Source organism: Convolutriloba macropyga, chromosome 2 (assembly GCF_964194025.1).
Source record: "Convolutriloba macropyga chromosome 2, txConMacr16.3, whole genome shotgun sequence".
Taxonomy (NCBI): Eukaryota; Metazoa; Xenacoelomorpha; order Acoela; family Convolutidae; genus Convolutriloba; species Convolutriloba macropyga.
This window is the reverse complement of record NC_134469.1, coordinates 45,691,920-45,717,375: the sequence shown is the minus strand read 5'-3', so window position 1 is coordinate 45,717,375 and position 25,456 is coordinate 45,691,920. Positions and strand designations below refer to the sequence as shown.

The following is a 25,456-nucleotide window of genomic DNA, read 5'->3' as shown; positions in this document are numbered from 1 at the left end:
GTGGGGGGGGGTCAACAGTTGGGGTGACTTTAACCTCTAAGAACCGCCCTGTACACCATAATTATGTCTCCAAAACAGTTTGAGCTGAAACAAAGCTGGAAGTCTCTAAGAGCACTTAATGCCCGCTAGGCGCTACCTGTTTATCTCGTTTTAGAGGACAAAGTAAAAAGCGTCAGACCAAAAATCGGTCAAGCGAAAAATCGGATAAAAAAGACCGACAGGACTTATATAATTGCTACAAACTGCGTTCGAGAGCAATTCATTATAAACTGTAGGGGAGATATCAAAAAGAAAAGAAACATATTTACTTTACTGGATTTAAGCTGGTATTTTTTTAAATTAATTTTGCAAGTTGGTTTTACGTGCTTTTTACACGGTCTCATTAGTTACACTAGTATCTGGGACGTCCACTGGAGACAGTGGGGATAGAACCCTGACTATCCGTCTAATAACGGTTAATTACCAGCTTAACTCTGCAATGATGGATTGCACTAAGTGAGACAAGAAATGATAGTTTTAAAATATATGAAGGGAACTGCTTCGCAGATGTATGGAAATAGAGTAATGTGTATATGTAGTAGTGGATATATCCAATACTTTAGTAATGGATAAAACAGGGGAATCAATCAACAGCGAATGTGCGTTAGTACTGAGTGGTTGGTTGGTTCCCCTGTTTTATCCACTACTTATTATGCGCGTGCTCGATACTGCAAAAAAAGTCAGTGCATTTCACAAAACTCAACAGAAATCTGCTGACGAAAGCCAGCAATTGTATCCACGTTTTCAAGTGTTGTTCATAGGCCCAGACGCAGCAGCTAAAATCTAAATTAGCTATTTTGTTGTTGCCTGGAGGTAATGAGATGAATAGCAAACATTAACGGGAGAACCCACAAAATTCGAAGCTGCAAACTGTAATACATACACAAGGAATTCTTAAAGTGTAAACTAGTTTCATGTTAATTTGTAGTTGACCACCTTCCTGTTTCTTAACGAGAGGATGCACGGGCTAATAAAAAGTTTAATACAGGGGTTAAACTTTTGCTCGGTACAGGGGCTAAACTTACTTTGTTTGAGAGCAATTACAAAAACTCGCTAAAATATGTCTTCAATTGAACTGAACCTGAAGGATCATTGTGTGTGGTAATCGTACAAAATCTGTCTCAGCGACGCAAAACTCAGTTGTGAAATTTGCAAACTAACATGCAACATAAAGGGTTCGCTTTTTGTGGCACATAACGATAGAGAAAATATCAATCTACAAAATATTTTTACCCAGGATCTGCCATTGTTGGCAGAATAGCCGGAGATGTTGTAATCGTCCAAGAGATCAAGTCCTGGCAAGCAGAACAGAGGACACGATTAAGATTACTTCACGATAATGCCATGACTATAATCTAGATAGGTCTTACAACATACATGATTACTTAACTATCTTCATGATATCAAAAAAATGAAAATAATAACTATGACTACAAAGAATTACCTATATCACTGATCAGGCTCTCTGATTCAAAGCCATCCCAGCTTGTCAAGTCGGGCGTGGACCTAACATCTTCCTCGCTACTGCTATATGATCTTCCTGAAGAATTGTAGTACCTGCAATCATATCAAATTTTATCATTTTTTCACCGATTCATGATTTCTTTTAAAATAGACACGAAAAAAATTCAAACTTAACCGACTAACGTCGGACGATTTGCTCTCAAACGACCGGCGAGCGGTTGTCTTCGTCATTAACTAACCACGGTTTAGTCAGGCTAGATTTAGCTTAATTGAAGGGGCGTGAGGTGAGCTCAGCGGCATCATCAAAAGAATTAAGAGAGAGAGAGAGAGAGAGGGAGAGAGAGAGAGAAATAGAGTGAGAGAGAGAGAGAGACAACGAGAACAAGAAATATCAATAATAAAATCATATATAAAAAACTGAAAAGTGCAACATTTAGAAGAAACGTTTCCAGATTTCGCAGTCAAAAACTGTTGAAAACCAATTTTTGTCTCTGGAGTCCTGCCATGTAACCCATCTACAAAACATGAAAGTTTCGTTGGCCAGTAATAATCGTTATAAAAAAGACAAAAATATTCAAATGTTTTTAAAACTTTAATCGTAAACTTTTACATTTTGCTAAAGTTCAAGAACTCATTTCATTGTCCCAAGAGGCTATCCACTATCCCTATTCAAATCCTCTCACTGGCTTATAAAAATCCATAAAATTGGGGCATGGATAACAATTTTCTAAATTTGAAAAAAATTTAAATTTTATCAAAAAAAAATGCTCAAACTCGGATTATTAAAACATTGATAACCATTTCATCAATTCTAGAAACTACGCAGCAGCTTATTATCAAACCTTTGAGGCGTTCCCTGGGCCTCTGGTGCCAGCAAAAATTAAAAAAAAACTCGGAAAAATTCAAAAAACAACCTGCGTATACGTGCGTACAACAAAAATTGCATATACTTTTTAAAATGCTTGAATGCGAGATATTAAAATCATGAAAAACATTCCACTACCTACACCGCTAAAAACTATGCAGTGACCTATTATAAAACCCTGGAGGTTCCTTAGCTCTCGAGGCTGGAGAAAACTAAAAAGTGCCAAAAAAATTTCAAAAAACTTGAAAAAAATTGCAAGTTTTATCAAAAAATTGGTCAAATTTGTGATATTAAAAAGTTAAAAACTGTTCCATTGCCAATAAATTTTTTCTGTAACTTATCATCAAACCCTTAATAGGTTTTCGGGACCCTGGGGCAGGAAAACAACTTGAATACAGACAATAAGCTTTGCTTTAAAAAAATGCTAAAATTAGTGATGTTTAAATGTTGAAAACTATTCCATTACCCCTAGAAACTAAGCAGCAACCTTTGACACCTACGGCTGAAAACCTCAAAAAATGACGAAAAATTCAAAAAGGTTGTTAACATTAATATAAATTTGCGTGTTTTTAAGTACAAAAGTCAAATGGGTCAGACGCAAAATCGGTCAAGCAAGAAATCGCAATTAAGCAATCCTCAGGTAGTTTTTCCATCAAAAATAGTAGAAACAAGAGTAAACGGTCTCCACATGTCACACTTAACATATTGGTGATGCATTGCGAGTTAATAAACCCAAAAAAGACATGCACGTGATCACTTAGCTTTCCCACAATCGTAAAAACTTAACTTTCCATCTGTATTTCTTTGAAAACTTTGAAAACTATTCCATGGCCAATAAAAATTGATTGGTAACTTTTTTATCAAACCCTAAAGGAGGTCTTCCGGCCACTGGGCTGGAAAAATTTGAAATGAAAATGTCAAAAAACATAGCTGGCGGATTGCCAGAAAATAGCCACAATAGCTTCGTATATCTGCAGTCTCGCAAAACATCAAAAAAAACAGACCAAAAAAATCGTCTTTTCATTGAAGGCTGATTTGTTATATATTTTGATTAAAAATCTGTATAAGTTTTTGTTGCCTCTATTAGCTGCTCTCAAATAACCATCATTTAGAGTGACACACACACCCATTTGACCTTATCTCTATAAAACAAAGTAAATAAAAGTCAATTTCAAAGTGAGGAAGTCATTTTTGAGAGTGAGGTAAGTCAAGTGTGACCAAAAATTTAATCACGTGAATGAACGAAAAAAATCGCTCCACTAAGAGCAAAAAATGACGTCACACATGCACTTCAGTTGAAATTGCATGAACGAATAAACAAAAAGCAGATTTGAAGTGGTTGTGACCTCATATGGTCGTAACAAAGATCGCGAAGACGAAATAAAAAAACCAAGAGAAGGCCAATAATAGTCCCAGTTATCGCAAGTTTTGTCAAAGAATGCGAAAAATTCGCGATATAAAAATCATGAAAAACATTTCAGTCCATCTAGAAAGCAGCCTATTATCAAAACCTAGCGGAGGTTATTTTGCTCTTGATGCTTGAAAAAACTTAAAAATCAAAAATTTTCAAAAATTGAAAGTATTTGTAAAAAATTGCTAAAATATGTGATACTAAAAAGTTGAAATTTATTCCATGGCGAATAAAAAATTTTCAGGACCTTTTTTAATCAAATCCTACAGGAGGTTTTCTGCCCACTCAGGCTGGAAATGACTGTCAAAAAAATTGAAAAAAGAAAAGTTTTGTCAAAAAATGCTATAATTCGTGATGTTTAAGTGTTGAAAACCATTCCAAAATCCGTCAAGCGAAAAATCGCATTAAAAAAAGATCAACAGGACTAATATAATTGCTACAAACTTCGTTTGACAGCAATTAATAAAACGCATCTACGTCGCGCTTATCAAATAAGGATAATACCTGCTGTTGTGTTGTGGATCCCGCCTTCTGCCCGAGCGGACACGTGCTTTGGACCCCGTTGACCTGTAGCCCAACCCCTCGTGCCCGTGCTCTGACTGGTATATGGTCTGCCTCATGTCCGGATGTTGTGAGTCGGGATATGACGTCGTCAGACTTGACTGGTCGTATTGCGTCCTATAAATACACAGATATCATCGGACAAAATCATCACTTAATACCAAAACGCCAGCTCCGGGAAATTTTCAGAGCATTAGAATGTTAGATATGAAATAATCTTTGTTGATATACCTCCAGTAGATAATTTTCACTGTGTTACAAGAAGTAAAAACAACAGCAAATGCCAACTTTTACATCCTTAAGAATAACGATCGAAATTAACAAACTACAAAAGCTTATCGAGGTAAAATTACGCGCAAGTAAAATTCATCAGTTTGTCCACACTACATAGACTATTGAGGGTTAAGGCACTAAGTGCGCTCCTCGACTCTTAATATCCTCTGGGCTTTACCTGTTTCTCCCGTTTTTGAAGCGAAAGGTTAAAAGAGTCAGACGAAAAATCGTCTGACTCTTTGAGAGCAAACAAAAATGTTCTCTTCTTAAAAATATCTTTTCTGATCTTTATATAACTGATCTTTTCTAACATAGCCAGCAGATTGCCGGATTAGCTGCAAAAGAATAGACCTGCTTAACATATAATAGAGATAGAAACAGATACAGATCTTAATTGAAAAAAAATCGACGCCGCTCAAAAAACTAGGTAAAAAACATTCACCGATAAATTAAACATACCCGGCAGATTGCCGGAAAATAGCCGCCGTTGATTCCAATAAGCATGATTGGGATTGAAATAACAGAAGATATTGAAAAAAAAAGATTTTTTGTACAAAAACATTTTTTTAAGTCCGATTTATTTTGATGGCATTTCGTAGTTGAACATACTTCTGTTTCTTAGAGAGAGGCTACAGGGGCTACTATCAATAACAATAAGCATTAGAGATGGTAAATAAGACTTAAGGAACGACGTTCAAATAGCGGGCATCTAAAATTGGGCTTTATGGGTTTATCCCGTTTCTATTTCTGACATCCATTTTTGTACTATTTTGAATTGCTTTGCTGAGCAACTGATGTTCAAAATCACTTCTAGCAGAATGAGAGAAGAGAGAAACTAGCCTAGAGAAGTCAAAAAGATTTCACGCAAAATGTTGAAAAGGCGGCAAAATGAGGTAAAGCGAAACATTTTTTTATTCGACGAAGTAAAAAAAAATAGGAGCGCTATAATAGCCGGCTGAGAAGATGAGGGCGGCTATTAATAAAGCTTGTTAAAATTCATCAGCTTGTTAAAGAGCGTCAGACGACAAAACATAAAAACATAGCAGGACAGGTCCTGATGTACAATTCAAAGAATTTTCTTGACTAAACAGAAAAACTAGACCTAGAATGGACTATGAGTGAATTGAGAAAACCGTTTAAAAAAACAGAAACTAAGAAAAAACAGAAAATCAATGTCAAAATGCCGCATATGAACCAAAAAAGCACTAGTGAGAAATGAAAACATAATTCAAACAAAAAACTAGGTCTAGAATGAGCTGTGAATGGATTAGGAAAACCATTTAGAAAAAAAAACCGATCCAAAAAATTGAAAAAACAGTAAAAATCAGAGGGAAATTGCCGCATGTGAACAAAAAACCACAAAAGAGAAACCGAATTTTTGTTCAAACACCGTTTTCTCACTCTACTTTGAAATTAGAGAGAAAAAATTCACGCCGCAAAACCACTTGCTTTTTCGCTCCATTTCCTGTTTCGGCGTGACCAAAACCACTACTCCAATTTGTCTTCAAAAATCATGAATATGTTTGAACAGATCTCAAAAAAAAGACAGCGCCCCAATACAATTCAAATTCTTTGAATTGTAAAAAAAACCAAGAGCACCGCAATATAGCTTCGCAGCTATAAAAAAAACTCCACTCCGAAATTCTCACATCTTCACATTCTGCTAGAGAAAAAACTAATTAACAAAAGATACAGTTACTTATTTTATATAAGCGTTAGCCAACTTTTCTGCAACAAAAAAAACAGAACTCAGAAGAATAAAACTAAATCTATATTAAAACATAGCCGACAGATTGCCGGAAAAAAGCCGCCATTGACGCGCTTGCTGCACATCGGGATTAAAAGAAAGGGACTACAAATGAATTGCGAAAACCATTTAGAAAAAAAATCCGATCCCAAAAATTGAAAAAAAAAGCAAAAATCAAAGTGAAATTAGTGGATGTGAATTTTGCTCAAACACCGTTTTCTCTACTTTAAAATTAGAGCAAAAATATTCACGCCGCAAAACCTTTCGCTTTTTTGCTCCACTTCCTGTTTCGTCGTAACCAAAATCACTACTCCAATTTGACTTCAAAAATCATGAAAACGTGTGAACAGATCTTAAAAAAAGACAGCGCCCCAATACAATTCAAATTCTTTGAATTGTAAAAAAAACCAAGAGCACCGCAATATAGCTTCGCAGCTATAAAAAAAACTCCACTCCGAAATTCTCAAATCTTCACATTCTCACTTCTATAAATAAAACATAGCCGAAAGTCTGAAAGTTTCTGAAGACGAAAGTCTAATGGGTCAGACGAAAAATCGGCCAAGCGAAAAATTGCATAAAAAAAGAGACACAGGATTAATATATTTGCTACAAATTGTATTTGAGAGCAATCAAAAATGATTTACTAAAAAGTGCATATTAAGTCATTTATGACCAAAAACATTTCTACTATAACTCATTGCTAATGAGGATCAGAGATGATGACATTACGCCACATAACAGCAGCTGAAGTGCGGCATGAACAAAACGAGAGAGAGAGAGAGGGAGAGGGAGGGAGAGAACGAGAGAGAGATAAAACGTGAACGAGAAAAAGAAGGATAGAAACCTTAACCGACAGAGAGAGAAAGAGAGACAGGAATATTTTCCATGATGGGATTCGACTCCGCAACTTCTAGTTTTCTAGCCTTGTTAGTAAAAAAAAACATATAGAAACCTGAAAAGGGCAAAATTAAAAAAAGGTACAACTTCGCAGTAAACAAACGTTCAAATCAAATTTTTTGTCAAAAATTCTGTCAAGTAATTGATCTCCGAGACTTTGGCCATTAATGGTAGATAGACTCATAAAAGGACAAAAAATATTAGAAAATATTGGTAACAATTGCAAATTTGAGAAAAAACTTGCAAAAATTCAAGATATTAATATTTTGATAACTATTTCCTTGTCCTAAGAGACTATCCAGTATCCCTGTTTCAAGCCTGAAATAGTTTCACGGGCTCAAAGATCCATACACTTGAAACAAGAAAATTTTTCTAAAATTTGAATTTTTATCCGAAAATACTAAAACTGGAGTTAAAAAAACATTAATCACCATCCCATTAACTGTAGAAACTATGCAGCAGCTTATTATCAAACCATGGAGGAGGTCCCAGCGCCCCTGGTGGCGGAAAAATTCAAAAACGTGAAAACATTACAAAAAATTTAAAAAATTGCTTTAATTCGTGATATTAGTCTTCAAAAACATTCCATTACATCTATAAACTATGCAGTAACAAGTTATCAAACCCAAAAGGAAGTTCCACGGCCCTTGGGGCTGGAGAAATCTAGAGAGAAAAATGACAAAAAAAAACATTAAAAAATTGCAATTTAAATTTAAAAAATTGCAAAACTTGTGATATTAAAAAGTTGAAAATTAATCCATGACCAACAAAAATATTCTAGTATTTTATTATCAAAACCCTAAAGGAGGTTTTTTGACCCTGGAGGCTCAGAAAACCTGAATAATTACTAGATGTAAAAAATTTGAAAAAATATGGCTAAGATTGTCAAAAAAAATGCTAAAATTCGTGACGTTTAAATCTTGCAAGACATTCCATTACATCTAGAGATTATCCAGTAACCCATTTTGAAACCCTGGAGGAGGTTCATTGGCTCTTGAAGCTGAAAAAAACCTTGAAAAAATGACAAACACTCAAACTTGATAAAAAGCTAGTTTTATCAAAAAAAAAATTGCTTAAAATTGTGACATTAAAAAGTTAAAAAAAATTCCATGGCCAATAAAAAATTGTCAGAAGCTTATTATCAAACCCTTTAGGATATTTTCTGGCCCCTGGGTCTAAAAAGAGCTGAACAAGGAAAAATAAATGTCAAAAAATTTGAAAAAATTCCACGTTTTGTCAAAAAAAAATTGCAAAAATTCGTGATGTTAAAATGATTAAACCATTCCATTGTCACTAGAAACTATGCAGTAACCTATTTCTAAAAGCTAGAGAAGGTTCCTTGATACCAAGGGCTGATAAAAATAAAAAAAGTCAAAAAATTTCAAAACGATTGAAAAAAATTGTAAAAAAGTATAAATTGACGTGTTTTTAGCGAGTGGTTGTTCGTCAGTAGCTAGAAACAAGGGGTGGGGGCGCACATAGTAATGGTGGGGGAGGGGGTGGTGCAATAATGGGGTGGGGGTAAAAGCGCGGGGGGCGTGGGGGCAATAGTGGGTGAGGCCAACAGAGGAGGGGTCTTCAACCCCAAAGAACCACTCTTCACACCATAAGCATAAGTCTCAAAAGTAGTTTGAGCTGAAAGGCTCTAAGAGCACTTAATGCCCCCTGAGCGCTACATCTTTATTTCTTTTTGGGGAAAAGACAAAAGCGTCAGATGAAGAATCGGTCAAGCGAAAAGTCGCATAAAAACGACCGACAGGATTAATAACATAGCCGACAGATTGCCGGAATAGCTGCGAAAGAATGGACCTGCGTGCCATATAATACAGATAGAAACAGATATAGATCTAAATTGAAAATCTACGCCGCTCAAAAAACCGGGTAAAAAACATTCAGCTCATTAGGGACCTTTACTGCGCACATAAGTTCCCTTGACCTTGAACTAATTGAAATTAAAGTCATTTTAAAGTGCAAAAGACATTCCATTACATCTAGAAATTATCCAGTAACCCATTTGCAAACCCTAGAGAAGGTTCATTGGCTTTTGCCCTAGGTTCATTGGCTTTTGAGGCTGAAAAAACATTGAAAAAATGACAAAAAACTTGAGAGAGAAAATGAAAAAAAAAGAGAAAAAACTTGAGAAAATGAAAAAAACGAGAGAGAGAGCGAGATAGAGTGGGAGAGAACGAGAGAAAGATAAAACGTGAACGAGAAAAAGAAGGATAGAAACCTTAACCGACAGAGAGAGAAAGAGAGACAGGAATATTTTCCATGATGGGATTCCACTCCGCAACTTCTAGTTTTCTAGCCTTGTTAAAAAAAACATATAGAAAACTGAAAAAGGCAAAATTAAAAAAAAGGTACAACTTCGCAGTAAACAAACGTTCAAATCAAATTTTTTGTCAAAAATTCTGTCAAGTAATCGATCTCCGAGACTTTGGCCATTAATGGTAGATAAACTCAGAAAAGGACAAAAAATATTAGAAAATATTGGTAACAATTGCAAATTTGAATAAAAACTTGCAAAAATTCAAGATATTAATATTTTGATAACTATTTCCTTGTCTTAAGAGACTATCCAGTATCCCTGTTTAAAGCATGAAATAGTTTCACGGGCTCATAAAGATCCATACACTTGAAACAAGAAAATTTTTCGAAAATTTGAAATTTTATCCAAAAACACTAAAACTGGAGTAAAAAAACTTTAATCAACATCCCATTAACTGTAGAAACTATGCAGCAGCTTATTATCAAACCATGGAGGAGGTCCCAGGGCCCCTGGTGGCGGAAAAAATCAAAAACGTGAAAACATTACAAAAAATTTAAAAAATTGCTTTAATTCGTGATATTAAAGTCTTCAAAAACATTCCATTGCATCTATAAACTATGCAGTAACAAGTTATCAAACCCTAAAGGAAGTTCCATGGCCCTTGGGGCTAGAGAAATCTAGAGAAAAAAATGACCAAAAAATTAAACATTAAAAAATTGCAATTTAAAAAAAATTGCAAAAACTTGTGATATTAAAAAGTTGAAAATTAATCCATGACCAACAAAAATATTCTAGTATTTTATTATCAAAACCCTAAAGGAGGTTTTCTGACCCTTGAGGCTCAGAAAACCTGAATAATAACTAGATGTAAAGAATTTGAAAAAATATGGCTAAGAATGTCAAAAAAAATGCTAAATTTCGTGACGTTTAAATCTTGCAAGACATTCCATTACATCTAGAGATTATCCAGTAACCCATTTTGAAACCCTGGAGGAGGTTTATTGGCCCTTGAAGCTAAAAAAAGACTTGAAAAAATGACAAACACTGTCAAAAAAACTTGATAAAAAGCTAGTTTTATCAAAATAAAAAGCTTAAATTTGTGACATTAAAAAGTTGAAAAATATTCCATGGCCAATGAAAAATTGTCAGTAACTTATTATCAAACCCTTTTGGATATTTTCTGGCCCCTGGGTCTAAAAAGAGCTGAACAAGGAAAAATAAATGTCAAATAATTTGAAAAAATTCCACGTTTTGTCAAAAAAAAAATTGCAAAAATTCGTGATGTTAAAATGATTAAACCATTCCATTGTCACTAGAAACTATGCAGTAACCTATTACTAAAACCTAGAGGAGGTTCCCTGATACCAAGGGCCGATAAAAATAAAAAGTCAAAAAATTTCAAAAAGATTGAAAGAAATTGTAAAATAGTATAAATTGCCGTGTTTTTAGCGAGTGGTTGTTCGTCAGTAGCTAGAAACCGGGGGTGGAGGCGCACCTATTGCTGATGGGGGAGGAGGTGGTGCAACAATGGAGTGGGTGTAAAAGCGCGGGGGGTGGGGGCGTGGGGGCAATAGTGGGTGAGGCCAACAGAGGAGGGGTCTTCAACCCCAAAGAACCACTCTTCACACCATAAGCATAAGTCTCAAAAGTAGTTTGAGCTGAAAGGCTCTAAGAGCACTTAATGCCCCCTGAGCGCTACATCTTTATTTCTTTTTGGGGAAAAGACAAAAGCGTCAGATGAAGAATCGGTCAAGCGAAAAGTCGCATAAAAACGACCGACAGGATTAATAACATAGCCGACAGATTGCCGGAATAGCTGCGAAAGAATGGACCTGCGTGCCATATAATACAGATAGAAACAGATATAGATCTAAATTGAAAATCTACGCCGCTCAAAAAACCGGGTAAAAAACATTCAGCTCATTAGGGACCTTTACTGCGCACATAAGTTCCCTTGACCTTGAACTAATTGAAATTAAAGTCATTTTAAAGTGCAAAAGACATTCCATTACATCTAGAAATTATCCAGTAACCCATTTGCAAACCCTAGAGAAGGTTCATTGGCTTTTGCCCTAGGTTCATTGGCTTTTGAGGCTGAAAAAACATTGAAAAAATGACAAAAAACTTGAGAGAGAAAATGAAAAAAAAAGAGAAAAAACTTGAGAAAATGAAAAAAACGAGAGAGAGAGCGAGATAGAGTGGGAGAGAACGAGAGAAAGATAAAACGTGAACGAGAAAAAGAAGGATAGAAACCTTAACCGACAGAGAGAGAAAGAGAGACAGGAATATTTTCCATGATGGGATTCCACTCCGCAACTTCTAGTTTTCTAGCCTTGTTAAAAAAAACATATAGAAAACTGAAAAAGGCAAAATTAAAAAAAAGGTACAACTTCGCAGTAAACAAACGTTCAAATCAAATTTTTTGTCAAAAATTCTGTCAAGTAATCGATCTCCGAGACTTTGGCCATTAATGGTAGATAAACTCAGAAAAGGACAAAAAATATTAGAAAATATTGGTAACAATTGCAAATTTGAATAAAAACTTGCAAAAATTCAAGATATTAATATTTTGATAACTATTTCCTTGTCTTAAGAGACTATCCAGTATCCCTGTTTAAAGCATGAAATAGTTTCACGGGCTCATAAAGATCCATACACTTGAAACAAGAAAATTTTTCGAAAATTTGAAATTTTATCCAAAAACACTAAAACTGGAGTAAAAAAACTTTAATCAACATCCCATTAACTGTAGAAACTATGCAGCAGCTTATTATCAAACCATGGAGGAGGTCCCAGGGCCCCTGGTGGCGGAAAAAATCAAAAACGTGAAAACATTACAAAAAATTTAAAAAATTGCTTTAATTCGTGATATTAAAGTCTTCAAAAACATTCCATTGCATCTATAAACTATGCAGTAACAAGTTATCAAACCCTAAAGGAAGTTCCATGGCCCTTGGGGCTAGAGAAATCTAGAGAAAAAAATGACCAAAAAATTAAACATTAAAAAATTGCAATTTAAAAAAAATTGCAAAAACTTGTGATATTAAAAAGTTGAAAATTAATCCATGACCAACAAAAATATTCTAGTATTTTATTATCAAAACCCTAAAGGAGGTTTTCTGACCCTTGAGGCTCAGAAAACCTGAATAATAACTAGATGTAAAGAATTTGAAAAAATATGGCTAAGAATGTCAAAAAAAATGCTAAATTTCGTGACGTTTAAATCTTGCAAGACATTCCATTACATCTAGAGATTATCCAGTAACCCATTTTGAAACCCTGGAGGAGGTTTATTGGCCCTTGAAGCTAAAAAAAGACTTGAAAAAATGACAAACACTGTCAAAAAAACTTGATAAAAAGCTAGTTTTATCAAAATAAAAAGCTTAAATTTGTGACATTAAAAAGTTGAAAAATATTCCATGGCCAATGAAAAATTGTCAGTAACTTATTATCAAACCCTTTTGGATATTTTCTGGCCCCTGGGTCTAAAAAGAGCTGAACAAGGAAAAATAAATGTCAAAAAATTTGAAAAAATTCCACGTTTTGTCAAAAAAAAAATTGCAAAAATTCGTGATGTTTAAATGATTAAACCATTCCATTGTCACTAGAAACTATGCAGTAACCTATTACTAAAACCTAGAGGAGGTTCCCTGATACCAAGGGCCGATAAAAATAAAAAGTCAAAAAATTTCAAAAAGATTGAAAGAAATTGTAAAATAGTATAAATTGCCGTGTTTTTAGCGAGTGGTTGTTCGTCAGTAGCTAGAAACCGGGGGTGGAGGCGCACCTATTGCTGATGGGGGAGGGGGTGGTGCAACAATGGAGTGGGTGTAAAAGCGCGGGGGGGGGGCGTGCTGGCAATAGCCGGTGGGGTCAACAGAGGAGGGGTCTTCAACCTCTAAGAACCGCTATTCACACCATAAGCATAAGTACAAAAAAGAGGTACAACTTCGCAGTAAACAAACGTTCAAATCAAATTTTTTGTCAAAAATTCTGTCAAGTAATCGATCTCCGAGACTTTGGCCATTAATGGTAGATAAACTCAGAAAAGGACAAAAAAATATTAGAAAATATTGGTAACAATTGCAAATTTGAATAAAAACTTGCAAAAATTCAAGATATTAATATTTTGATAACTATTTCCTTGTCTTAAGAGACTATCCAGTATCCCTGTTTAAAGCATGAAATAGTTTCACGGGCTCATAAAGATCCATACACTTGAAACAAGAAAATTTTTCGAAAATTTGAAATTTTATCCAAAAACACTAAAACTGGAGTAAAAAAACTTTAATCAACATCCCATTAACTGTAGAAACTATGCAGCAGCTTATTATCAAACCATGGAGGAGGTCCCAGGGCCCCTGGTGGCGGAAAAAATCAAAAACGTGAAAACATTACAAAAAATTTAAAAAATTGCTTTAATTCGTGATATTAAAGTCTTCAAAAACATTCCATTGCATCTATAAACTATGCAGTAACAAGTTATCAAACCCTAAAGGAAGTTCCATGGCCGTTGGGGCTAGAGAAATCTAGAGAAAAAAATGACCAAAAAATTAAACATTAAAAAATTGCAATTTAAAAAAAATTGCAAAAACTTGTGATATTAAAAAGTTGAAAATTAATCCATGACCAACAAAAATATTCTAGTATTTTATTATCAAAACCCTAAAGGAGGTTTTCTGACCCTTGAGGCTCAGAAAACCTGAATAATAACTAGATATAAAAATTTGAAAAAATATGGCTAAGAATGTCAAAAAAAAATGCTAAACTTCGTGACGTTTAAATCTTGCAAGACATTCCATTACATCTAGAGATTATCCAGTAACCCATTTTGAAACCCTGGAGGAGGTTTATTGGCCCTTGAAGCTAAAAAAAGACTTGAAAAAATGACAAACACAGTCAAAAAAAACTTGATAAAAAGCTAGTTTTATCAAAATAAAAAGCTTAAATTTGTGACATTAAAAAGTTGAAAAATATTCCATGGCCAATGAAAAATTGTCAGTAACTTATTATCAAACCCTTTAGGATATTTTCTGGCCCCTGGGTCTAAAAAGAGCTGAACAAGGAAAAATAAATGTCAAATAATTTGAAAAAATTCCACGTTTTGTCAAAAAAAAATTGCAAAAATTCGTGATGTTAAAATGATTAAACCATTCCATTGTCACTAGAAACTATGCAGTAACCTATTACTAAAACCTAGAGGAGGTTCCCTGATACCAAGGGCCGATAAAAATAAAAAGTCAAAAAATTTCAAAAAGATTGAAAGAAATTGTAAAATAGTATAAATTGCCGTGTTTTTAGCGAGTGGTTGTTCGTCAGTAGCTAGAAACCGGGGGTGGAGGCGCACCTATTGCTGATGGGGGAGGAGGTGGTGCAACAATGGAGTGGGTGTAAAAGCGCGGGGGGTGGGGGCGTGCTGGCAATAGCGGGTGGGGTCAACAGAGGAGGGGTCTTCAACCTCTAAGAACCGCTCTTCACACCATAAGCATAAGTCTCAAAAATAGTTTGAGCTGAAACAGAGCTGAAAGGCTCTAAGAGCACTTAATGCCCTCTGAGTGCTACCTCTTTAATAATGAAAATTAAGCCCAAATCTAACTTTTATTTAAAGCAATTTTTGCTACTTACAAAACTAAACTTGCTTTTATTATGTACCCAAAAATTATATGGCGCACACACTAACTTAAGTTTCTACAAAATAATTTGATAGCTTTCCATGAAATATCTAAGATAAGCGTTTTCATGAACTTTTACATAAAATTTATGAGCAAAAAAATAACCGGACGGGCGAATTGCTATCAAACAACCGGCAACGATTGGTTTTGTCCGTAGCCAACTTGGGCCAAGGGAGGCAAGCATTGTTCAGGCGGAGAGTTGGAAAGTGTTTGGAAAGCGTGGGTTTTGAGGACCGGAGTGGGCGGGAGCGTCCAGGGTTAGTGCTGCAATGAGAACGGATGTCGACGGTTGGGTAAGATTGGGGGTGTTGCGGACTCCAAACCCCCAAAAACACTATGAACTTTGAATTGGTGTCTTCTCAGCAGCTTTGTAGAATTGTAAGCTTAGACACCGGTAGAGCTCATTGACTTGATACTCTCCGGGATTAACATGTTTATCCCGTTTTTGAGGAAGAGAGGTCCAATGCTCAGACGAAAAAAAACTATCAGACGACCACGCCTTCACACCGTGAATTTTTGTTTCCAAAACTGTTTCGGCGAATCAGATTCGTAGAATCTAGTCAGCCGAAAGTCTGTAAGAGAACTTAATGCCCTCCGAACGTTAACTATTTATCCTGTTTTTGAGAACAGAAAGTCCAAAACGTCGGACGAAAAATTCATCACCCGAAAAATAGCATATAAACGAACAGGACCCAAATAATTGCTACCAACCAGCAAATATTTAACATAACCGACTAACGTTAACCGAATAACCCAACAGCGCAGCGTGGGGGCAACAGAGCGGAGGGGGTGGGGGTGGGGGTGGGGACAAAAGTGGGGGGGGGTGGTGGGGACAAAAGTGTGTGGGGGTGTCTTCGACCTCTAAGAACCGCCCTTCACACCATAAGTATAAGTTTCCAAAACAGTTTGAGCTGAAACACAGCTGAAAAGCTCTAAGAGCACTTAAAGCCCGCTGGGAGCTACCTGTTTATCTCGTTTTTGAGGACGAAAAGCCAAAAGCGTCAGATGAAGAATCGGTCAAGCGAAAAATCGCATTAAAAAAGACCGACAGGACTAATAAAATAACCGGCAGATTAACGGAATAGCTGCGAAAGAATAGACCTGCGTGCCTTATAATAGAGATAGAAACAAATACAGAATTAAATTGAAAAAAAATTGACGCCGCTAAAAAAAACTAGGTAAAAAAACATTCAGTGATAAATTAATAAAGCTTGTTAAAATTCATTCCGCAGAAGCCTCTCATTAGGGACCTTTACTGCGCACATAAGTTCCTTTGACCTTAAACTAATTGAAATTAAACTTGGGATATTTTCTGGCCCCTGGGTCTAAAAAGAGCTGAACAAGGAAAAATAAATGTCAAATAATTTGAAAAAATTCCACGTTTTGTCAAAAAAAAAATTGCAAAAATTCGTGATGTTAAAATGATTAAACCATTCCATTGTCACTAGAAACTATGCAGTAACCTATTACTAAAACCTAGAGGAGGTTCCCTGATACCAAGGGCCGATAAAAATAAAAAGTCAAAAAATTTCAAAAAGATTGAAAGAAATTGTAAAATAGTATAAATTGACGTGTTTTTAGCGAGTGGTTGTTCGTCAGTAGCTAGAAACAAGGGGTGGGGGCGCATATAGTAATGGTGGGGGAGGGGGTGGTGCAATAATGGGGTGGGGGTAAATGAAAACATTTTCAAACCCTAGAGGATGTTCATTGGCTCTTGAGGCTGAAAAAAAACCTTGAAAAAATGACAAAACCTTTCAAAAAAACTTGATAAAAAGCTAGATAAAAAGTGGAAAAGTCATTTTATTGAGTGTTGTAAGTCACGTATGATCAAAATCTTATCAGGCAAATGATCTTAAAACCTTTGCTAGAGAGAGAATGAGAAATGACGTCACGCACGCAAATGTCGTTAGTGAGAGGAAAAAGTCATTCAGAAAATTTGACTTTTTCAGCATTGCTGTGTGAACAAATGTAAAACGAAAAAGGAGCGTCAGACGACAAAACAAAAAAACCAAGAGCACCGCAATATAGCTCCGCTCAGCTTACAGCTTCGCAGCTGTAATAATAATTGCTACAAACTGCATTTGAGAGCAATTATTAAACGTGTTTCTGCGTAATCGAAGCGGAACAGCATTACGCTTTCAGTCTGTAGTGTATTAACAGTAGCATGTTCTCAGCTGTCAATTTTTAATTATTACCCACATCCCAGACTGTTCATTTGGTGAGCATGAATGCTCTTTATTTGGTAACTATGGCCACTTTTTTTGCGTCTGAGACTTTCATGTGGTACCATTATTGCAGCCAACACTGGTCAGGCTATGGTCAACCTGAAGCTATGGTTAAGTAAGAGCTCATCCTTACACAGACAGCTTCACGGATGCAGGGGATTGAACTCTCAATTACTGGCGTGTGAATCACACACCTTACCTCTCGGCTATCACGCCACTAACCGAAAATTTTGCATAAAAGACACGTTTACAATTATAAGTAAGGACCAAAACTTATAAGTAAGGACCACAAAAACCTGTACAATCGAAAAACAAGACCAAACTAAATTACATTGACTAATTAATCAACAAATGTTTCCTACGCGTTTACAAGGCATAAGACCCAGGCTATGTACTAGAGGATAAATTCATATTCTAACGCCAAACCAAAATTGGATAAGAACAATCAAAAACGATGTGTATGTGGAAGGGGAAGTTTCACAAAGCGCCGTATATATAAATGTCGTTAAATCAAAATATAGCCGGCTAATTGTCGGAAAATACCCGGTGTCGGCTGCTTTCAAACCTGTAAAACCAGACATAATTTTCACAGGTTTCAAAAGGTGTTCTAATTTAGAGAGCAGTCTGTTACATCATGAAACTACACTTAATTCAGTTTCTAAACTGAAAATACCAAGCCTAATACTAATGTCAGCTATCAATCGCTCTGATGACTTCGAAATCCTAATGTACTATGAATTAATGACCACACTTTATCGGTTTAACCCGTTTCTTTGGATTTTGCTCTTTTGAAATTGACCGTATCCACTTATTGCATAAATCAATGTGTAAAAGAATTTAAATTCCACTCAGTTGAAATAAATATAAGACAAGATAAGATTCAAATAAACTCTGAAAGAACTGTCGAAAAAAGACTTTGTAATCCAGCAAAACAGGTAGTAACAATTGACAGACAATGTCACCGCTTCAAAAAGATAATTCGAGGAAAGGGAAAGCTGATCAAGGACAAAAAAATCTCTACAAAACAAAAATGCAACTTCCCAACCATTATACGGAGAAAACTTCTAATTAGCTCTTTTGCTAGATCAGTCGCCCACCCAATATTTCCCAGAAAAAATACAGAAATTTCAAAAAGCAAAAAAACCTAAAAAACTTGAATAATTTATTTCAGTGAAAAGTGCCCTATCTAGCTTTCCAGTGTCATCTCATATTAGTAAAACCTATTTAATTGCTCTCAATTAAGAATTGATCAAGAAAAGCAAAAACTATAAAATTCGAAGAAATAGGCAAAAAAAACAGACAAAATAGCAATTATTTGTTCAAATGTACTCCGATTTTCTTTAGCTAAAACAACTCAAAATTAAAATCAATCAAATTGAGAGACAACCAAAAGTGCTAAACTAACGGATTTTAACCACAAAACTCCCAAAACTGGCAGAATACATAACATATTTGATCGGGAGAAATACGGTCTAAGTCTTGAAAACCGATAGTTGCCCATTCAGGGGTTTAAATAAATTATATTCATTTTTAAGTTAAGCTCAACAATACAAATCATTTTCAATAGTCGTTGAGAGGCTGATAGCGGCTAATAAATAACAATCACATAGCACAACCAACTTCAGTCAATAAAAACGTAACCGACTAAACGTCGGAAGGACTGCTCTCGAAGAGAGAGCTCTACGCAACTGCAGCCTGCTCGTCGGGGGGGGGGGGTGAGGGGGAGCCTAATTGGGACTAAGAAGTTCAATAGTAAAATATTAGAGGTTAACATATACCAATATTAAGATTTAAAGTGAAAAATGTCACCAGTTTCGCTGCACTTTTCACTTGACTTTTAGTATTAAATTGCCGCCAATCGAGTTCAACTGCTTGAAATTGCGATTGAGAGAGAATTTCAGATCACACGAAACACAAAAGTCAAGGGCGTAAAAGTCACTCAAAAAGTCAAGACGGTCAAGCTAAAATTTTGCATAAAAAGACACACGTTTACAAAAATTGCTTCTCTACAAGAGCAATTAATAAACTCATCAGGCAACAGTTGAGGGTTGCATGGGTAAGATAGGTTGTCTGACACTAAAAAAGAGCGGGGTTCAAAAGAATATGGCCCTTAGCACATAAAAGTCGGCTTTCTCAACAGATTCGTAAAATCCTACACTTAGAAGTTACAACGAAATTCTAAGAGAGCTACAAAGACACTTAAGCGCCCTCAAACTTTTTGGAGTTCATGCCATTTCTGACCATAAGTCAAAAGGTTCAGCGAACAAAATTCTAATACAAAAACGGTCGAGCAAAAATTTTTCAAGACACGATTCGAGTAATTGCTTCAATCATCGTATGAGAGCGAGTAAAAAAAAAGCGACTAACGTCGAACGAATTGCTCTTGAAACAACTGGCGAGCGGTTGGCTTCTTCAGTAGGTAGCTACGGATTAGCGAAGCTAGCTTTAGTTTAAATGAAGGGGCGTAGGGTGGCCGCTGCGGTGGGAAAATTGCAGTTGGCGGGGTGGGGGGGCAGTAAGACCGCGTTGGACTACGAGTTGAATGATATGCAGGGGGTGTGGGGATTTCTGTGGGGAGAGGAGTTGAATTGGTGGTGAGAGGGAGGGGTTGCATTGGTGGTAGGGAGTATTGAGTTGGTGCGGGGTTTGAGGGGTGGAGTGGGGGTTCAAACTCTTAAGAATCGCACTTCATACTTCACACCATAAAACTATGTCTCCAAAACAGTTTTGGTGAACCGCATATTTAGATTCTATTACACCAAAGAAAACGTAATACCCTGGGACACCTGTTTATCCCGTTTTTGAGGACGAAAAGTCACATGTGTCAGACGATAAATCAGCCAAGCAAAAATCGCTTAAAAAGACAACATGACTAATATAATTGCAACAGACATCATTTAAGAGCAATTAAACTAACATTTAGAGTGGCACAACAGAGCCTGCTGACGACCTCTGCGATCCTTTTGCTCCTACATTAATATCAAGGAACTCAGGAGAAAAACTATTTTGATTGTGCGGTTATTCAATTGTTGGATGAAAAAATGTTCTTTGGAGATAATGCAGAATTGCAATTTTACTATAAAATTCGGATCTTTTCCTTTTGTGCCCCCCAGCTTAGTTGGTGCATAATATTTGCACCCCCAGACGCACATGTCATATTTTCACATAATGAATTACTATGTAATGGCACGTGCCTCTGTAACTGGGGGGGGGGGGTGCATATATAACGTACTGAGTGGTGCAAACGGAAAAGTCAGAGTATAGTTCTGGGAAGCGTTCGACAAATCGAGCTCAGCCTTGGGCGCAAGTGCCCTTGGTTTTGAGCTCCACTTGCCTTGGCTTCCAAGAACTTCTAAAATATGCTTAAAACACTCACAAGCACATTTTAAAATGCCGAAAGTGTGTCGTACCAAAAGTTAAAATGTAAGAAGTTCCTGCGTGACCAGAAGTTGACTTCCGTCTTTTTAAATCGTTTAAGCATCGTGTTTTAAGCATCGCTACGTGACTCTGCGGAAACCACTTCGAAATTCGGATCTTTTCCGTTTGTGCCCCCTCAGCTTAATGGGTGCATATTATTCGCACCCCCAGACCCACGTGTCATATTTTTTACATAATGATTTACTTTGTAATGACATGTGCTCTGTAACGGGTGCATAACGTTATGGGGGGGGGGGGGGGGGGGTGGTGCAAACAGAAAAACTCCCAAAATTCTGACTTAATATCTCGAGCCGCTTCAAGCGGTTCTCGATAAACGCCAGAACTTCTCGGTGACTTCAAGCAGAGTCACGCAACTATTAGTTCGAAGCTGCTCACCCGCTCAATCAAAACCACACTTAAAAGACCAATCTGCGAGAGCAACAAAACAAATCTTTACTTTCTGTGCTTCTCGAATTTACTGAAAGGCACTTTGAATTATAGATAATAATGGCCAACATTAACAGCTGATTGAGTAGCTAATGCGGCTATTATTAGCGGATAACCCTCGTTTGCGAAGAAATTGAGAAAGAATTGCTTGCCAACGCACAATTTAAATTGAATTCTAATGGTGCGTGAATTCTAATGGAATCACCTTTCCCGATACTCTTCATTGTACAATATCTTAGACCACACTAATTTTTATCAACTGACGAAATTAATGCTGCCAACATATTATATGGATAAAAAGAAAATAACCCAAATATCACTCTGGGGTAAAAATTCACAAAAAAGACTATTAAAACCCAAAACAACGCAAAAACTACTTCATCTAAGCCTTTGGCAATAAATTGAGATCGCCAATTGAAATAAGTTTAAAACGAGTTCCTCTCTTAGAATCGCAATAAATCTACAGAGTCGTGGCCTTCTTCGAGGCTGGGCCAAAAGAACATCAAAGCTAACCACAATATCCCTTCTTCATGTTTATTGATTCTCATAAACATTAAACTCATCTTCCGTCATGCATCCAAGCATGATTTCTTCAAGTAGCAACATGGCTAATTTAAAGAACAGGCCAGGACTTCAACACAAAACCAACCGGGCTCTTGCAAAGTATCCATCTAAAATTGTTCAAACCTGTACAAGTTTTCCTGGTCGGCATAGCCGGAATACTCTGAATTCATAGAGTCCATTTTATGCATCATTTGATTTCCTCGGCGATCGTTAACGTGGGATTCATACTCGGCATTGGCTGCTCGCCTGCGCTTCTCGATGGAGTCTTTGCTGCTTGTGGTCCTATTAGATTCCGATCTGTATCCGCTATCAGGCAAGTCATCTCCCCGTGCTGATTGGCCAAAATTAGCACCAGCTGAGCCTGCCTGATGGTGGTGATGGATGTCGTCGTACCCATGCTGAGACTGACTAGGCAGACTCCTTCTTTGATGTCCTCCCGCAGCTGCGTTACCACCTGCAATCACCATTTGCACAATAAAACATAACTTTGAACGAATGGCGCTCAAACGAATGGCAACGTGCTGTCTTTGGTTATCGCTGGCTTAATCTTAGCTTAAACCTACCAAAATAGCCTTTTACACCACAAAATTATGCTTCCTGGATGTTTTCAGATGTTTTTCAAATCGGCCAGACAAAAAAACGTAGCCAGTAGAATACCGGAAATGACTAAGAGTCGTGCAATATAGATCAGTAACCAAACCTTACCTAAATCATAAATATCAAGGAAAAGAAAAACAGTTTAATAGCCTAAAAAAATTATATCAAGTGTTTAAAAATGCATCGACTACTTTTAGTTTAAGTTTTGAGGGGTGGGATGGATAGGGGGTACTTAGGTTGAGGGGGGAACTAACTGGGGAAAGTATAGATGAGAGTACTGGTTGTTATCGATGTGATAATTTTCAAGTATATTTTACCCGTCCAAATGCTGTAAACTTGATTTCTAAGACAAGTTTGAATCATAAACACCAAAACAAGCAAAACAAAGGTGCATGTGGCTAAACAAAAGAAATACTGAAAACATAGCCGGCAGATTGCCGGAATAGCTGCGAAATAGACTTGCGTGCCGTAAAATACAGATGGAAAAAGATACAGAAGTGAGTTGATAATAGTTATCGCCGCCGCCTATAAAACTTACAAGTTTATTTCAAAGGAGGTTGTTTTTGGGTGCAAAAAAAGTTTCCCTGTCGCGTCTCGAACCGGCGATCTCCGGATTAACAGCCAGTCGCCTTAACCACTCGGCTGTCGGACCATACAATCTGCGTTCTTACAATCAAATTTGTTTTAGGAACAGATTCTGTTTCTGAATAACCGCAATTTAGGTCACGCAGAAAGCGTGAAATCAAGCGCGAAAAAGCCATTTAAGCAGTGACGAGACAGAATGTTCTAGAACAAATGTAAAACGAAAATGAAGCGTCAGACGACGAAACAAAAAAAAAACCAAGAGCACCGCAATATAGCTACGCTCAGCTTACAGCTTCGCAGCTATAATAAAGAAATTGAAACAAGGATCCTTTTTTTGAACCAACAAAACCCAAGGAACTGAAGAACCGAAGACGGCAACGCCAACCCCCCGACGGGGAACAGACGGCCATTGTCAGAGGTAGAGGGGTCAGGTAGGTGGGAGGTGTAGTCGGTAGTTTGAATAGGGAGGAAAGTCTTATGGGAAAAAATTTGGATATTTTTCGTTTGTGCCCCTGGCTTAGTGAATGCATATTCTTTGCACCCTCAAACGCAAGTGTCATATTTGACGCAGTGAATAGTGATTTACTATGTAATGACACGTGCTCTGTAACTGGGGGGTGCATAACGTACCGGGGGAGGGACACAAACAGAAAAGATCCAAAATTTTTCAACTGGCCTTTTCATCTTCGAACTTCAGCAGCAGTTGCTCATTACTATACATTCAAAAATTATCAGTACTTGCTTAGAGAGAATAGCGTGGAGGGCGGAGCGCATATGGGCGGGGGGTTGGAGCGCACGGAAGGGAGGTCGAGCGCGCTAGGTTACGGGTGGAAAAATGCGCAAGTGGTAGGATTGGGGTGAGGGGGGAGCTAAGAACCGCCCTTAACACAATGAAATTGTCTCGAAATTAATTAGGGCGAATCACATACTTAGAGTCTGACACGACGAAAGGCTCTAAGAGAACTTACTGCCCTCCAGGCGCTAGCTGTTTATCCCGTTTTGGGCCGAGCCAGAAAATTACCTCAAATTATAATGAGAGCAATATAATTGCTCAAAACTTCCTTTGAGAGCAATTAAACAGAAAAATGCTGATTATCAGTTGGCAATCAACACGTTTGAAGTCATGAGAACTCACTGAACAGCCAGCTCGATGGTTAAGAGATTATTTTGACAAAGTAAAAACGTCAAATCCTTGTTGTCGCTGATTGAACAATTAAGATTCAAAGTCTGTCATCAATGAAAGGAAATATTCTTTTGGTAAAGTGAGGATTTCAAATAATGAAAACAAGATACAAAGTTGGAGAGTTTTCCTATTCTTTCGGAGATGGTTACTTAACTTGATTAACTATTCCAATAAAAATTACATGTTTGGATTGCATATTAATGCAATATCAGGTGGTTTGCGATGAAATATATACATTAATGGTTGAATAAGTTTTTTTCAAGATTGAACAGCACAGTTTTGATAGCACTGCAAAGAGAGCAACAAAAAAGAGAATTAAGCCAAATTTTCATCTGATTGTACCCAAAACGTATTTATTACCCGTTGGCTTTTCTTTACAAGTGTCCTACGTTTGATGAAACTTGATAGTCAGTCAAGTTTTTATACTATTTCCAGTCAAAACTTTAAAAGTGATAAGTAACTATGCACAGCCCTACATTTTCAGATCAAAGGTTTAACTGAGTAACTCAATTTTCACGGGAAGTACTTTCCTGTTAGTAATAATAAACGCCGAAGCATTGCTCTCGATTTGTTCTAATTCATTGCACACAACTTAACCTGTGAAGAAGTGAATTAGCAACCTGCTCAGCCAAAGTTATAAACCAATTGACTGATTGAAAACTATCTGTACAGTTATCCACTGATAAGAAATCGTCAATCACTTTATAGTAATCAACATGACTTTTAATTGTAGGCTCCCACCACGATACAACTCAAAACAACATAGCAAGGATATAAACTTAAAATAATAAAGAGTGATCATAACGATGTTTCAGAACATGGGTTGCTTACATATTTAAGCCGACCCACTTTATTGGAGGAGGAACTACAGACTCAAATGGTTCACTCAATTGTTCAGTCAATTTTGGGCGATTTATATCTCCATAGGAAGCATTTGAGACCTGTCGTTATCCAGTTTACGTTATAAGACTACAAAAAGGACAAATACCGGCAAAATTTTAAAAAATCAATTTTAGCGCGAAAATGGCAGTGAAGCTGTTAAAACCATAAAATTGTCAGTAAGAACATTAAAAATTTTCAATTGCGCAATTTTTCAAAGCCAATGGTACCTACCATTATTGTTATAATTAAAAAAGAAATCCTAAAAAAATTTTTAAAAAATTTAAAAAAGAATCCTATAAAAAGTACAAATAAGTAAAAATCAAAAACATTTAATGAAATCTCGTAGTAACAAGGCCGA

General features: G+C 36.6%; 1 protein-coding gene across 1 annotated transcript in view; it reads right to left on the bottom strand.

Moving 5' to 3' along the window:
* LOC142358703 (uncharacterized) overlaps positions 1 to 25,456 on the bottom strand; it is a 389,942-nt gene that overhangs the window by 226,127 nt on the left and 138,359 nt on the right. The window contains exons 4-7 of the mRNA XM_075410229.1: positions 21,975 to 22,305; positions 4,284 to 4,457; positions 1,484 to 1,596; positions 1,273 to 1,334 (exon numbers count right to left, since the gene is read on the bottom strand). Coding sequence (XP_075266344.1) covers positions 1,273 to 1,334; positions 1,484 to 1,596; positions 4,284 to 4,457; positions 21,975 to 22,305 — 680 coding nt within the window. The remainder of the gene's footprint in view (positions 1 to 1,272; positions 1,335 to 1,483; positions 1,597 to 4,283; positions 4,458 to 21,974; positions 22,306 to 25,456) is intronic.